The 14,048-nt window shown below is 42.6% G+C and overlaps 1 protein-coding gene across 1 annotated transcript; it reads left to right on the top strand.

Annotated features, from left to right (window-relative positions):
* The first annotated feature begins 3,269 nt into the window (after positions 1-3,269).
* dipk1aa (divergent protein kinase domain 1Aa) lies at positions 3,270-13,986 on the top strand. The gene is made up of 6 exons (XM_056293288.1): positions 3,270-3,585; positions 8,038-8,172; positions 9,368-9,475; positions 9,737-9,913; positions 11,065-11,196; positions 12,407-13,986. Exons 1-6 carry the CDS (start codon positions 3,532-3,534, stop codon positions 13,085-13,087), a joined length of 1,287 nt encoding a protein of 428 aa, XP_056149263.1. The 5' UTR covers positions 3,270-3,531; the 3' UTR covers positions 13,088-13,986.
* Positions 13,987-14,048: the final 62 nt, after the last annotated feature.

Below are 14,048 nucleotides of genomic sequence, written 5' to 3'. Positions count from 1 at the left end.
ATTTCAGACTATTGTACATAGTGTGCACATGGTTGAAGGGCTCTGTGCATCATAACAGCTTAATCACTGATGTGCACACATCCTGTTATAAGACATAGTGGTAGACAGGGGCTCATTTGAGGGGGGGGGGGTGCCTTCACGCTTGTTAAACAAATGGGCAAAAACCAGTTTTTGCAAAACCCCCGTTTTTCTAATGGCACAATGTGATATAGTTTACGTTTCAAGAAATGTATCATCGCTGTTTAAATTGTATCCATTTTAGTGTTCTGTGGAGATTGTAGTGAATAAATACTGTAAAAAATAATTCTTAACAGTCAAAAGCATATCAAGTGTAGATTTTCTAATAAATGCTGTGTTATAAGCAAAAGGGGAGTCCAATTACAAAGGCATATGGCTATAAATTAAATGGTGATTGTGGGATCTTTTTTCAAGCGTCCCATCCATCCGCCTACCGCCAGGATGGTTGTCCCCATCAGATCCCCACCACCACCACCCCCTCGCGTGTGTGTGTTTGTGTTTGTTTTTTTTACATATCTATGGAAGCCCATTTCCGCCAGTAAAATGGGCGGAAATGGCCTTCCATACATATCAACTACTGGTACTGAATAATTTTGATGACCTCTTGCAGTAATTATTCCTTATGTCTTCTGGAATGAGGACCTGCCGCCAAAGAGAGGGCAAAGACTCAAAGCCTGATCTGAGTCTTTGCTGATTAATTTAGGGCAGAGAGCTTTTTTTAAAGCTCTCTGCCCAAAATTAATCAGGACCACATTCTCTCTCTCTCTCTCTCTCTCTCTCTCTCTCTCTCTCTCTCTCTCTCTCTCTCTCTCTCTCTCTCTCTCTCTCTCTCTCTCTCTCTCTCTCTCTCTCCCTTTTACCAAATGCTTTTGACAACCACTAATATTATTGTATGTGTCAGCATACCTTGCATCTTTTATGTTGCAAGTCAGCGTGTAAGATTTCCAATGCACCAGCTGCAAATGGCAATAAAGCCCCTACAATCATCAATCAGGTGTTGAATTAGTATCTTGAAGCATCTGTAGCTTTAGGATAGATCTCTCTCTCTCTCTCTCTCTCTCTCTCTCTCTCTCTCTCTCTCTCTCTCTCTCTCTCTCTCTCTCTCTCTCTCTCTCTCTCTCTCTTGCACATTTGCTCTCTGTCTGTTTAGGAAGTCAGGCACATTGAGTGCAGCTCAGTGATGTGAGAGCCTGGGAAACTCCAACGTAAACGTGCAGATGCCAGAAGTACTACAAATGAGTAAAGAACAACAAATAAAGGCTCTCCATCATTTTGACGGCATAGATGATGAGAAATAAATGTGAATAAAGTTCGATTTAATATAATTCATGGCTGACATTAGAAGAAAGAAAAGGGAGTTTTTTAATTCTGTTTGCTTTATTGTGTACCTGAAAGGTTTATAAACAGTGTAACTGATTATCAAACAGTTCGTTGTCTGTAGACACTACAAATGTGAACGCACACAACTACAGTCTGATTTAAGCAATTTTGTAAAATATAGGTAAATAAATATACCCCCATTACAAATGGTGCTTCAAATACCTGTATTTAATTGAAATTGTTGCAATTCTTGCCTTGTTAGAAATGTTCAACAAATAGAAATTTACTGATAAAATCAGAATCAACTAGACATGTTTGCATTTCCTGAAGAAAATGCATGTGGATGCTGCATCTGCTGCTGCTGTTTCTGGTGGTTGATGTGTTCATGGTTCAAAGTTCTGTAAATTGTCAAAACATAGATTGCATTTTCACAGTAATTACAAGGGACACAGGTACAATTTTCTGAAATTGTAAGCATTTTAATGATAGTATTCATAAGAGAAAGATAATGTGGTGTTTTATTAATGACCACAAGGTGAAGCTATTGGTGCCATATATATATGATGTCCACAGGCTCATGAAGAAGCTGTGTACAACGTTTCATCTTATTAAACACAACAGAAATGGAAATGTCATGTTATACTGTCACTGTAGCGCCCCCTGTTGGTAGAATTGTATCAACTGTGACAAACTTATGCACTTGTGCATTGTGGCTGTATGTAGAACATTTACAAAATTGGTTGCAACCCAGTGTTCCATTAAAGACTTATGATCCATCAAATGCATCCGGCCATGCATTTAAAATCGTGATGATAACTAATTACAGACAAACGGTAAACGATATCAAAAAACCAACTCGAGGTCATCTAAATATGGCATGTATCAACTGCAGTGAAGATTCTATGGAATATGTGCCAAAAGAGGCAAACCTTCTGTTTACCGAAAAATCCAAAAGGGCGGAACATTTTTAATAGGCGCAAGTGGGCGTGGCCTAAATTAGTCAAATCAGTTTCGTCCATGGAACCCACTGTGCAAAATTGTTTCTTCTGCTCCTAACGGTACATGAGTTATTAGCCAAAACATAAAATACTTAATAACCGATCACATGGTGACGCTATTCATTACATACTTTAATATGTTCAGCTCATCTCCATAGGGCACCAATGTACCAGGTATGATTACTTTAGCATGTATAGTATTTGAGATATTAATGAATATACGCGCTCTCCCATAGACAGACACTAAAAAATTATTACAGTAAAATATTCATATAAGATTATATATACTTTATTGTTCCTGAGGGGACAATATGAGCTCTATGTACCACTAATTGCCTTGGGCAATAGTGCTACACACAGCTGCAATCAGCTTAAAACAATACATAACCAACAATAGTTGTATGTCAGACACAATAATAAATGACATACAACAAATAAATATATGTGAGTTTTGCATATGCCCCGTGAGATAAAGATAAAACTACATGAACATAAAAAAAATGCTTAGTGAAATCATAAAAACCATACAATTATAATGTCTAATGCATAGAACTTAAAGCAGCAATATCTTTTTTCTTATGAGGCATTACATACACATCTCAATAACTGTAACAGTTATCAAAAAGATAAGTAATAGCCACCATGACACACATATGCTTTACATGTGAAAATTGGAACGATGTGTCTATCTGCAAAAGGATGCGAGTAGATGTGATCCAAAAACCTTACGGAAGAATGGAATTAATAATGATGACAATAAAAAATAATAAATAGCGAAGAGCTGGATATAGATACATACAATGGTTGGCATAAACTCTTTCCCCAGTGTCGTGATTTACAGTGCAGAGTGGCGCTGTATTGGCCCCGCCCATCAGACATATGGTCCCGCCCCCTCGCCAGCTCCGCCTCATTCTGTGCTCTGCAGCGGGGGTATTTGGCTGCAGAAGCAAAACCAGCGATGTAGAGAAAGTGTAATAATACCTTAGTCGTCGACGCGAATTAAAAGATAAAAACAGCAACCCGGGGACGAAAAAGGTTGGGAATGAAACTGGTTTGTCGTGATCTGTTATTGTATCAGTTTATCCATCGAAGCATTTTTGACAAATAGAAAGCCGCATTCCGAGCGCACAGTCTCCATGTATTTTGGATGATCTCCCGCAGCCAGGTCCACGTATTGAGATGATCTATTTTTGTAATGGCGAAGGGTCTTTTTCCACGGGCCTGGGTGAAAAAGTCATTCTACTTCCAGGTAATATTGGTGTTTTCAGCCGCTCTCTGCGTTGTGTGTAGTGCGGACAAAAATGGATGAAAAACTGCATCTGTAATAGTGACATCGTGTTGCCACTTCAGGTTGACAGCTGGTGAAACAGTAGTGCGTCGTTATTCATGAAAGTGCATGTTGCTATCGTTACGTCCCAAGACTGTTGCCTTTGGTGAGTTAAATTTTAAATGCTATCTATCAATTGAAAAACAGTCCGGTTCCATAAAGGTCAATTCACTGGCCCAATAATTCTCAATGGTGCGTATATAACGTACCATTCTGCAGCAGTTCAGTAAGGCTGTGAATGTGCACGTGCATTAACAGCATTCAGACATTACAATTGGGGGAGTGGTTCTCAATACAAAGATCCATGGGTCTAATCTAATCACAAACTCAGTTGCACCTTGGATAAGAGGCGAATGTGTTCATCTATCCAAAAGAGATAGAAAACTGGCAGTAAAGATCGACTGAGGACCACTCGTCATTTTATTAGTCATGGAGGCACCTTTGGAGACGCTAAGGGTCAAAGGGGCCTTTTTTAACTACTGGGTCATCTCACGTCTTTTGGAGTGTTTCCTTACATATCTTTGAATTAAGCTCTTTTGGGACTTGCAATTTAAGCTTGCAGCTCAATCTATGGTTGCATCAAATGCAATGCTTGCACAGCAGAAGTAATCCTCTTGGAAAGATAATAGTGTGAAACCCAGTGTATTGTGTAGCCTACTGGTGACCTGCAGCCGGGGACAATTCCCAATACTGTAAGAAGCTTAGTTTGAGAAGAACTGGCTGCAGTTGATTAACAGAAGGAAACCACACTCACACTGCATTCCAAAATACATTAGAACCAAACTTGGAACATAGAGGAGTAAACATTTCTGATGTCTAGAATTTGCTGAAAGCTTGGCCACATTTCTGCTGAGTCCATTTGACCTGCTGGCAGAACAGAATGTAGAAGTTTTACTACTTCAGCCAGCACCTTACCACTACATCCCTAGCAATCTTGTGGCCTGGTATGGGCATTGCTATCTCAGTTGACTGGCTCTTGCTTTTGCTGAATTATCACAAAGGCTTAGTTAACATGTAACATACTCAAGAAGTCTCAAACTAGATTACAGTGGATTTCGTTTACATGTTAACCTCATGTACCTGTATATAATAAGAGTAGCCTAAAATGAAAATGCCAATGGATGTTTTCATATTTATAAGATGCACATTTTGCCTTTGGAATAATAACGCATGTACAAACACAGACACACACAGATGGTCTCTCTCGCATGCACACACGCATGCACACACGCATGCACACACGCACACACAAACACACTGTGCTATCCAGAGTGACTTGGCCATGCAAACCAGCAGGTTACATTTACATTAACAGCTCTGACCAACCTACTGAGGTTACCTATGAAAGACAAACCAAGACTCTTGAATACATTTTTTGACCAAAGTTGTTTGTGTGCGTGTGTGTGTTTTGCATATATAGTTTTCTCATATATCAGGATTAATTTTGTTTCTATGAAAGTCACTCATTAGATGGCATATTGTCACCGACATTGAGCTGTGACACATTTTTTATATGATCAACTTGGTACTTTGCATTTAGCCTACTGAGCCTGCAATCTTACCACTTTCTGCTTTTATATTTAGGCCTATGAGACGAACTTATCAAAATAATTTCAGTTTATATCTGACACCCAAAGTGATGACAATACTTGTTGTTGGCAGGCCAGGTATTTTATTTCACATAGTAAAATGTGCTCACATTGGCAGGGTGTCGCAGTTTTGTCACAGGATAGGATTTCTAGTTTCTGGGATAGGACTTCTAGCAGAGACCTCCAAATCTTCACATAAACTACATATTTAGTGTATTGGACAGCACTGCACAGCTACTGACCCTCTACCTGAAAGCTTTCTTCATATAATCATTCAATAACAAGCTTATTAGGGCTATCTGAGACTAAAAAAACAAAACAAAACAGACATTCTTAAGCTTATTTCAGTTGATGTGTAAGTATGTCTTTGGTGCTGCTGCTTTGCAGAACTGGGTCTCTTTTTGATACTGTGGTCAAACATGGAGGTTTGTTGCCTTTTTCTGCTGCTCTTTGGGTTAGATAAACTATAGAGTACTTTGAAGCATTTCGGTTGAAGAGTTTATGTTTACCTGAGGCAGGCATCAAATATTGACTTCAAAGCAAACAGAAGGAAATGGCAGCGTTCACTGTTCTGGTTTCACTGGTTTCACTTCTCCAAGTTTAGAAAACATGTGTTTTCATGTATTCATATGCTGTACAATGACAGGTTGGGGCACATTGAAAAGTACGAAGCAAAAAGTGGTTATTTAAAACGGAGGCTTACAAAGCTGCCCCCCCCCCCGCAAAAAAAAGAAAACAGATTTCATGGTATATAAACGCATGCATGTACACAATGTGCATGTGATACTCTCAAACCCGTGACATGCGGCGTTTATCTTACCATCGCAACTGTTTAAAGCACATACCAAAAACATAGAGGCTGAATGGGTCAGGTCGGTGGATGCTGGATTTGTACACCCCCGATGCCTTCAGTCAAGGTTCAGTCGACTTCCTTAAGATCTCTCTGTCTGTTTGTTGATCTCGCCGGGATATTGCACACTAGAAGGCCAGTCTGCTCTACCGTGACTACAGCTGTAGTTTGGACTTCATTTTTCAAAGACCTAATCCAAAACTACTGGATTAGTGTTGAGAAGAAATGCCTCTCTGTCACCAGTGAAGCATATAATTTTCCCCCCCTACTTCCCTTGCCTTTGCCACAGCTTCAGTGTTGGTTTACAGTGGCGATGCATTCCATAAATGTATCAACAAACTTCCTCAAACCCCTCCGCCCCCCCACCCCTGTTCTATTTGTGGAGCTTTTTGATACTCAAAAGCCACGAATAAATCACACCATTAGACTTTATGACAAATTACAAACAACTGAAGCAAAATTGAGGTGATATTTTCACCTGTCGACATTCTTCTGTGTGCAATACAAGACATGGATATAAGGTGTGTGTGTGTGTGTGTGTGTGTGTGTGTGTGTGCGCGTATGTGCACACATATGTACATGTACATGTGCATGTACATGTGCATGTGTGAGGACCCAAAACAGCAGGATCCTGAGCTGCGATCTAGATCAGGCCCGATTAGCGGGTATCAATGTCAAAGGCTTTTTGTCCTGATGCTTCCCTCACAGTGTTTGTATTTTGGTCAGATTTGCTAACAGCAGCTGACTCTTCAGGTACACCACAGGGCCTCGACATGGTGTATGAGCTGTTCTTGTCACATTTTCACAAATCTAGCTTAAATCACTATTTAGTCTCGGATATCAATAGAGAAATTTGCTCTGCTGGCAGTTGTACCGAGAGTTATCAGTAATTAACACGGAGGGGTTTACCTCAGTCACTCAAAACCCGTGTTTTCTCCCTGTGAACTCCCATACACAGGTTCACACCCTCAGACTCGGATCATGCCTTGCATCTGTTCGACTGGTTCCCATCCACCTTTTGACTTTGCTGTTTTAGATATGCCTTAGGGCTGTATCCTGTGTGTACTTGCACACATGACACAGGCACAACAGGACCTCACATAGAATGCAAAGCAACAAAGGTGCTTTTACACTGAACATGCAAACCCACTATTGGCTACTTGTTGCACTGCACATGAGCAAATTTGCATGGATTTGAAGTCTGTTCCTGCGTGGCATAAGCCATAGGAAATAATGGGGTTCAGAGCATAGGGGTGGAGTTGTGGTGGCCTGTGCATAGGCCCCGTGTAAGGCATGTGATGTGTGAATCCTGTGACATTCTGTAACCAAATTTATTTAATGCAGCTTGTGACATGTCGCATTGGAATAACTGAAACCAGTGTTTCATCTCAGGAATGAGTGTTCCTAGCTCAAAGGGCCATTGTTGGGGATGGTGACCGGTCAGCCAGTCAATACCTTGTTATGAGACACCCGCTATGCTGTCACCATGGTAACCTATTACTGGGCTGCAATTTGGGCTGATTAGAAACCGCCAGCCAGTTTTCTGGTTAAGTGTGCAGTTCTTATACTCTCTGTTGTTGCACCGTTTACATGTGTGACATGCTGATAACCGACACCTGCTCTGAAATCGAACTCGCAGAAATACCGTGATTTGAAAGAGACATATAACCTATGCACCAGACAAGCCCAGGGATGAAACGGGACCATTTGCAGCATTACATAGTAGACCGAGCAAGATGGAAAGTCAGTGCTGAAGGGATCCAAGCCATTCCCATTAAGGGAGAAAATATATTAGCCTGTTTGCCAGCTTTGATGAGATTTACCCTCTGTTCTCAAAGTGCACACAACCCGGACTTAAATTGTACCACTTCTCATCAAATTCATCACTTTTCCTCTCGTTCTGTTTATTTTATGCTGCCTACTTGCTCTTTACAGGCTCGGATCTCGTTTGTGCGGGTGAAGTACCTGTTCCTGACCTGGCTGACTGTGTTGGTAGGGAGCTGGGTGCTCTACGTGCAGTACTCTACCTACACAGAGCTGTGCAGAGGACACGAGTGCAAGAACTCCATCGTGAGTGACTGTCATGGCAGTTATTTAATTCCACTCTGACATTAAATGAGGAGCAGGACAAAAATCTCATAAAGTATTGTCACACTTTAATAATATATGTTCACGAGCAGACACACTCAAGCCTAGATGCTTGAATGCGCGCCAATCAGTACAGTACAGTGCAGTCTCTGTTACAGGGCAGTTGTTTGTTCTTCCCCTCCTTATCTCATGTATTGCAGCTCACATCCCACCAAGGCCATTTCTCCAATTAGTGTGTGCAGACTTCCATACATTCCTCTGCTATCTACCAACAGTTAACAGTAGGCCTTTGTGCACCTGGAGAAGACACTTTACGAGACTACCTTTGTTCTGTTACGCATGGACATTTAGCATATATCTAAGCAATGTAAAATAAAGTTAAACATGGTCGGCCCTGTGATGGCCTGGCGGCCTGTCCAGGGTGTCTCCCCGCCTGCTGCCCAGTGACTGCTGGGATAGGCTCCAGCATCCCTGCGACCCTGGGAGCAGGATAAAGCGGTTTGGATAATGGATGGATGGATGGTATAGGTCACACATGGTGAAAGATTAAAAGCAAGCAAACATCAAATATGAATTGCTCTCACAATGACACTTGGCCATCATTTGACCCTGTCTTCATTGTACTTGACATTCTCATCTTATTTTCTTCCTCCCTGACAATCCTGACAGATTTTTATGTCATATTCCGAATCTTAATTTGGACTTGAAGGGAAGAAAAATCATGTTTTTGTCCTGGATTTCTAAGATAAGTGTATTAATGGTCTGTGAAACCTCTTTTGTGTGACTGACCTCAGAAGAGCACCATAGAGAATGTTCCGTCCGCACATGTCAACCTCCAGACCTCAGATGTGGTTGCTACCCCAAAGTGCTTTGGAAATCTTTGGAAGAGCGATACTTGAATCAAACAAAGGCTGTAGTGTGCTCTGAGTACTTCAACTAAAGTTTGACTTTTGTTAATACCGCCACCTTGTGTTCAGCCTATAGTATTACATCAAGTAAAGGGCTTAGCAGAATGTTCATTAATTTTGTTGCAGAGAGAGAGAGAGAAACCAAACAAGTGTTTTTCCTCTATCTATATATATATATATATCTGTCTGTCTGTCTGTCTGTCTGTCTGTCTGTCTGTCTGTCTGTCTGTCTGTCTGTCTGTGTCTATCTACCTATCTATCTATCTCAGTGTGATAAATACAGGAGGGGAATCATTGATGGCTCAGCCTGCAGTAGTCTGTGTGACAAAGACACTCTGTATATTAGCAGATGCCTCTCCACTCTGCCTAATAACCAGGTGGGAGAAAATTTTTTTTTTATATTCGAGGGATGCTTCGAAATAAGTTTGAACATTTCTTTCACAAATACATGTTTCAGACATGAACAATCATCATTACATATGTCAGACTTAATGGACTGTTATAACCCCAAAAGACTGATAGCTACCAATGTTAGCGGTTATTGCTCCTATGTGCATGTTTGGAGGTTAAAAGCTGTGATATTTTGTTACTTTGAGCATGCTAAACCTTGCTTTGTTCGTCATTCCATCACCACCTAGGTGTACACAGGAAGCTGGGGTGACTTTGACGGGATCATCCGCTGTACACTTGGGGAAGTTCTGCACTATGAGCTGGGTGAGGAACCGGAGCCACGAAAAGAAGCCCCTGCCTTTGACAAGCCCACCAGAGGCACATCTGTGGAGAAGTTCAGAGAGATGGTCTTCAACCATCTCAAGGTATGGCACAGCGGATAAAAGAGATTCTCTCGCCAAAAAAAAAATAAAAAAATTTTTTGTTCAGATATTATGAAATAGATGTCCCAGGACATGAATGAGGGGGGGCTATGGTCTTCAAACTGAGGGAAGGTATGTGTTTGCGCAACAGCCTAAAGAGCCTATATTAGCTTAAAAGAAAGCAGGTGTCCATGTTGGCTGAGGACTTTGTTTCATCCATATTTTGCCACAATGTAATTAAAACCAGTTTCATGGGCGCCCGGGTAGCATAGCGGTCTATTACGTTGCCTACCAACACGGGGATCACCAGTTCAAATCCCCGTGTTACCTCCGGCTTGGTCGGACGTCCCTACAGACACAATTGGCCGTGTCTGCAGGTGGGAAGCCGGATGTGGGTATGTGTCCTGGTCACTGCACTAGCGCCTCCTCTGGCCGGCGAGGGGCCTGTTTGGGGGGGAGGGGGAACTGGGGGTGGGGGGAAATAGCGTGATCCTCCCATGCGCTACATCGCTCTGGTGAAACTCCTCACTGTCAGGTGAAAAGAAGCAGCTGGCAAGTCCACATGTATCGGAGGATGCATGTGGTAGTCTGCAGCCCTCCCCGGATCGGCAGAGGGGGTGGAGCAGCGACCGGGATGGCTTGGAAGAGCGGGGTAATTGGCCAAGTACAATTGGAGAGAAAAAGAGGGAAAACTCCAAAGGGGGAAAAAAAACCGTTTCAGAAGTTGGATTTATACATATTAGAAATTTTACTTGGCTAGTTGCTCACATAGATCTCATTAAATGTGTCGGGAAAATGCTGACCTTTATTGCCTGCCGGTAAACTTCATGGAAAATAATTTTCCTGTTCATTTTTCCATAGGCGAGTCTTAAAAATTACTCTAAACTTGAACATTCACACATCAGTAGTTCAAAGAAAGCAAAGCAAGAGAGTCATAGAGCCCGGGGGGAAAAAACGAGTGAACCTTGGCCCGTGTGTGTGTGGAAAGCAGGAAGAGGGTGGCTGTCGTCACCCTCGTGTCAGAATGACGCTGATGACAGTCAAACTGGAATTAAAACATTTTAGGAATGAAAAAAGTAAGTGTCTTATCACTCCTCCCGTTCCTCCTCCCTCTCAACACCTCTATTTTTCTCCTTCAACCCACCTATCCTTAGTCCAAACTGGGAGAGCAAGCTAACCTTGGCAGTCTGGTCAGCCAGATCCTCTTCGTCGCTGATGGAAACAAGGATGGACGGGTGTCGCTGCCGGAAGCCCGCTCTACCTGGGCCCTCCTCCAGGTGGATGAGGTACAGTGTACCAGTCACACAATGAATAAACAATTTTAAAGCCGCAATTATTAAGATTTACATGCAAACAAAATATTCTCTTTGATACTTTCTTTTGTCGCTGTATTTAAGACAGAAGGTCCTCTAGGAATATCCTTAAGCGTGAATGGCTTTGTTGTAGCTCATTTTAATGGTTGCTGTCTGGTGGGACTTTCCCGGGAAAGCTGATCAGGTGCTTAGCATTTTACACCACCCCGCAGCCTAATGCTGCAGAATGAGGAGGCACAGTGGCGCAGTGGTTAGCGCGGTTGTCTCACAGCAAGAAGGTCCTGGGTTTGAGCCCCGGGTAATCCAACCTTGGGGAGTCGTCCCGGGTCGTCCTCTGTGTGGAGTTTGCATGTTCTCCCAGTGTCTGCATGGGTTTCCTCCGGGGGCTCCGGTTTCCTCCCACAGTTCAAAGACACGAGACATGTAGGTCAGATGAATCGGCTGTACTAAATTGTCCCTAGGTGTGTGTGTGTGTGTGTGTGTGTGTGTGTGTGTGTGTGTGTGTGTGTGTGTGTGTGTGTGTGTGTGTGTGTGTGTGTGTGTGTGTGTTGGCCCGGTGATGGCCTGGTGGCCTGTCCAGGGTGTCTCCCCGCCTGCCATCCAATGACTGCTGGGATAGGCTCCAGCATCCCCACGACCCTGTGTAGGATAAGCGGTTTGGATAACAAGTGAAATGGATGTCTGGTGGGACTTTCCCAGGAAAGCTGATCAGGTGCTAGGCGTTTCACACCACCCTAGCAGCCTAATGCTGCAGAATGAGGAGGGTAGCAAGGAGTTTGAATGAAGTTTCTTACAAGCAGATAAGGCAGACAGAGCTCACACAAGAGCTTCACCAAGACATACTACATCATCAATAGCTAAAACCCAGGTCCAGCCATGTTCTTTTTATTTTGGTGATGTGGAAGATGCTGACCAATACTGCCATGTCAGTAAGTTAAACAAAAAAAAAGAAAAGAAAAGGACAATGTTCATGATTGCAGCTTAAACAACTATCCAAACAGATTGCTCCCATTCTGCAAAATCTTTTATTTGCATTTATAGAGGAGGAACCTTACCCATTATCTCCTGCACCCTCTCAAGGAAATCTGCAAACAAGAAACTAGAATGACTAATATCAAATTAATTCTGTTCTAGCTCTTTGGTCACACAAATGTTTAGATTGATGTGATTGCTGTTTTTTGAGGTCTTGCTGGGCTTGCTGCTTCAAGACCGTGGACACACCCCTCGTCTTCTGGGATACTGTGGAGACTTGTACATGACGGAGCGCGTCCCTTACGGACCTTTGTATGGATTGTCCTTACCCTGGCCGCTGGTGGCCTGGGTCCCCACCGGGATGCAACGCACCCTGGACCAGTGGTTCACCCCCTCCTGGCCTCGCAAAGCCAAGATTTCTATGGGCCTGCTGGAGCTAGTGGAAGACATCTTCCACGGCACCTACGGCAGCTTCCTCATCTGTGACCTTGCCGCGTCACACTTCGGCTACACAGATCGCCATGAACTCCGGCTCACCGACACCCGCGCAGTGGTGCCCGAGAACGAGTTCCGACGCACTATGCGAGCGCTTAGATGTGAGACAGATTCAGACTGTTTGTATGGGGCGGACTGCCAGACATCATGTGACATGACAGAGAAAAGGTGCAGGGAGGACCCTATCCAGCCGAACTTGTCCAAGGCGTGCAGTGCACTGAAGGACTACCTACTGCGGGGGGCACCGTCAGAACTTAAGGAGGAGCTTGAAAGGCAATTGTATGCGTGCATGTCCCTCAAAGGCAATGCTGGACAGATGAACATGGAGCACTCGCTCATCCTCAACAACCTCAAGGCTCTGCTGTGGAGGCAGATCTCACACACCAAGGATTCGTGATGGGAGGTCATTGAAGTTTCCACAATTTTTAATCATTTCACATAACTAAGTAGGTAACAATGCTGGAAGAAAAAAAAAAGAATAGTTTTTAGTCACAAGAATTGAGACATCTGACCAGTAAATGACATGTGACCTTTAAATTGATGCGCACCAGCATCAATTTAGTTCATTCTGTTTGGGGATCGAGGAAGTTGAATCCAGGATTTTAGTTGTATGACCCACCAGCCTAAAATATAAACAAAATGCACTGTTCGATCACAATATGAAGTGAAAAACTACTAAAACTTTGAAACAGATAATGCGAGTCCAATTCAGTATTCCATAGGCAAGTTTTCTTCGGTCTTTATAAACGATTGTGCTGTACATTTTTTGATGAAATTGACAATGCTACATCAAATGATAGAGAAAACGTTTAACAAAAATCCTGTTTTGTGAAGATCCTAGTTCTACTTCTCACACTAGAAGCAGCACATTTGTAGTGACTCACCTACTTATTTAATTACTGCCTAATGGTGCCATAAACAAGAGATAATGCTGGAAATAGCCTTGCTGAATGTTTACCGTTGATGAAGGTATAGACTTAGCACTTATAGATGAATTGAGGTCCCACACATTTGAATGCTGTCAAGATTACCCACAACTCCTTCTGGAAGTTGCTCAAGTAATGTCAACTGTGATTGCATTGAACAGTCTGTAGTTGTGAATACCTACACACCCTTAGCTGTTAACCCACTTGAAATGTTACCGAGCTAAATCTAAGAACACATTCAAAAACTGACAAAACCCAAAAGCATGTGGGTTAGAAATTCAAGATTAGTCATTGCTGTTAAATCTGCAATATTGTAACAATGTTTACCTTTTCAGTGAAACCAGCATGATTTTGCACAATAAAACCTACCATTTCATTGCAGTTCCTCCTGCCGTTTGTCATTGGCGAACAAATGACCGTACTGTTTGGAAC

The sequence above is a fragment of the Lampris incognitus genome, chromosome 14 (genome assembly GCF_029633865.1).
Source record: "Lampris incognitus isolate fLamInc1 chromosome 14, fLamInc1.hap2, whole genome shotgun sequence".
NCBI classification, from domain to species: Eukaryota; Metazoa; Chordata; class Actinopteri; order Lampriformes; family Lampridae; genus Lampris; species Lampris incognitus.
Note: the sequence above shows the minus strand (reverse complement) of the source record. Positions and strands in the feature narration are given on the sequence as shown.

What these genes read in the sequence shown, in the direction of transcription:
- dipk1aa (XM_056293288.1), top strand. Translation starts at nt 3,532, where the DNA reads ATGGCGAAGGGTCTTTTTCCACGGGCCTGGGTGAAAAAGTCATTCTAC. An exon ending in AAAAGTCATTCTACTTCCAG is followed by an intron (nt 3,586 to 8,037) that starts GTAATATTGGTG and finishes TGCTCTTTACAG; the next exon opens with GCTCGGATCTCGTTTGTGCG. An exon ending in CCCTCCTCCAGGTGGATGAG is followed by an intron (nt 11,197 to 12,406) that starts GTACAGTGTACC and finishes CTGTTTTTTGAG; the next exon opens with GTCTTGCTGGGCTTGCTGCT.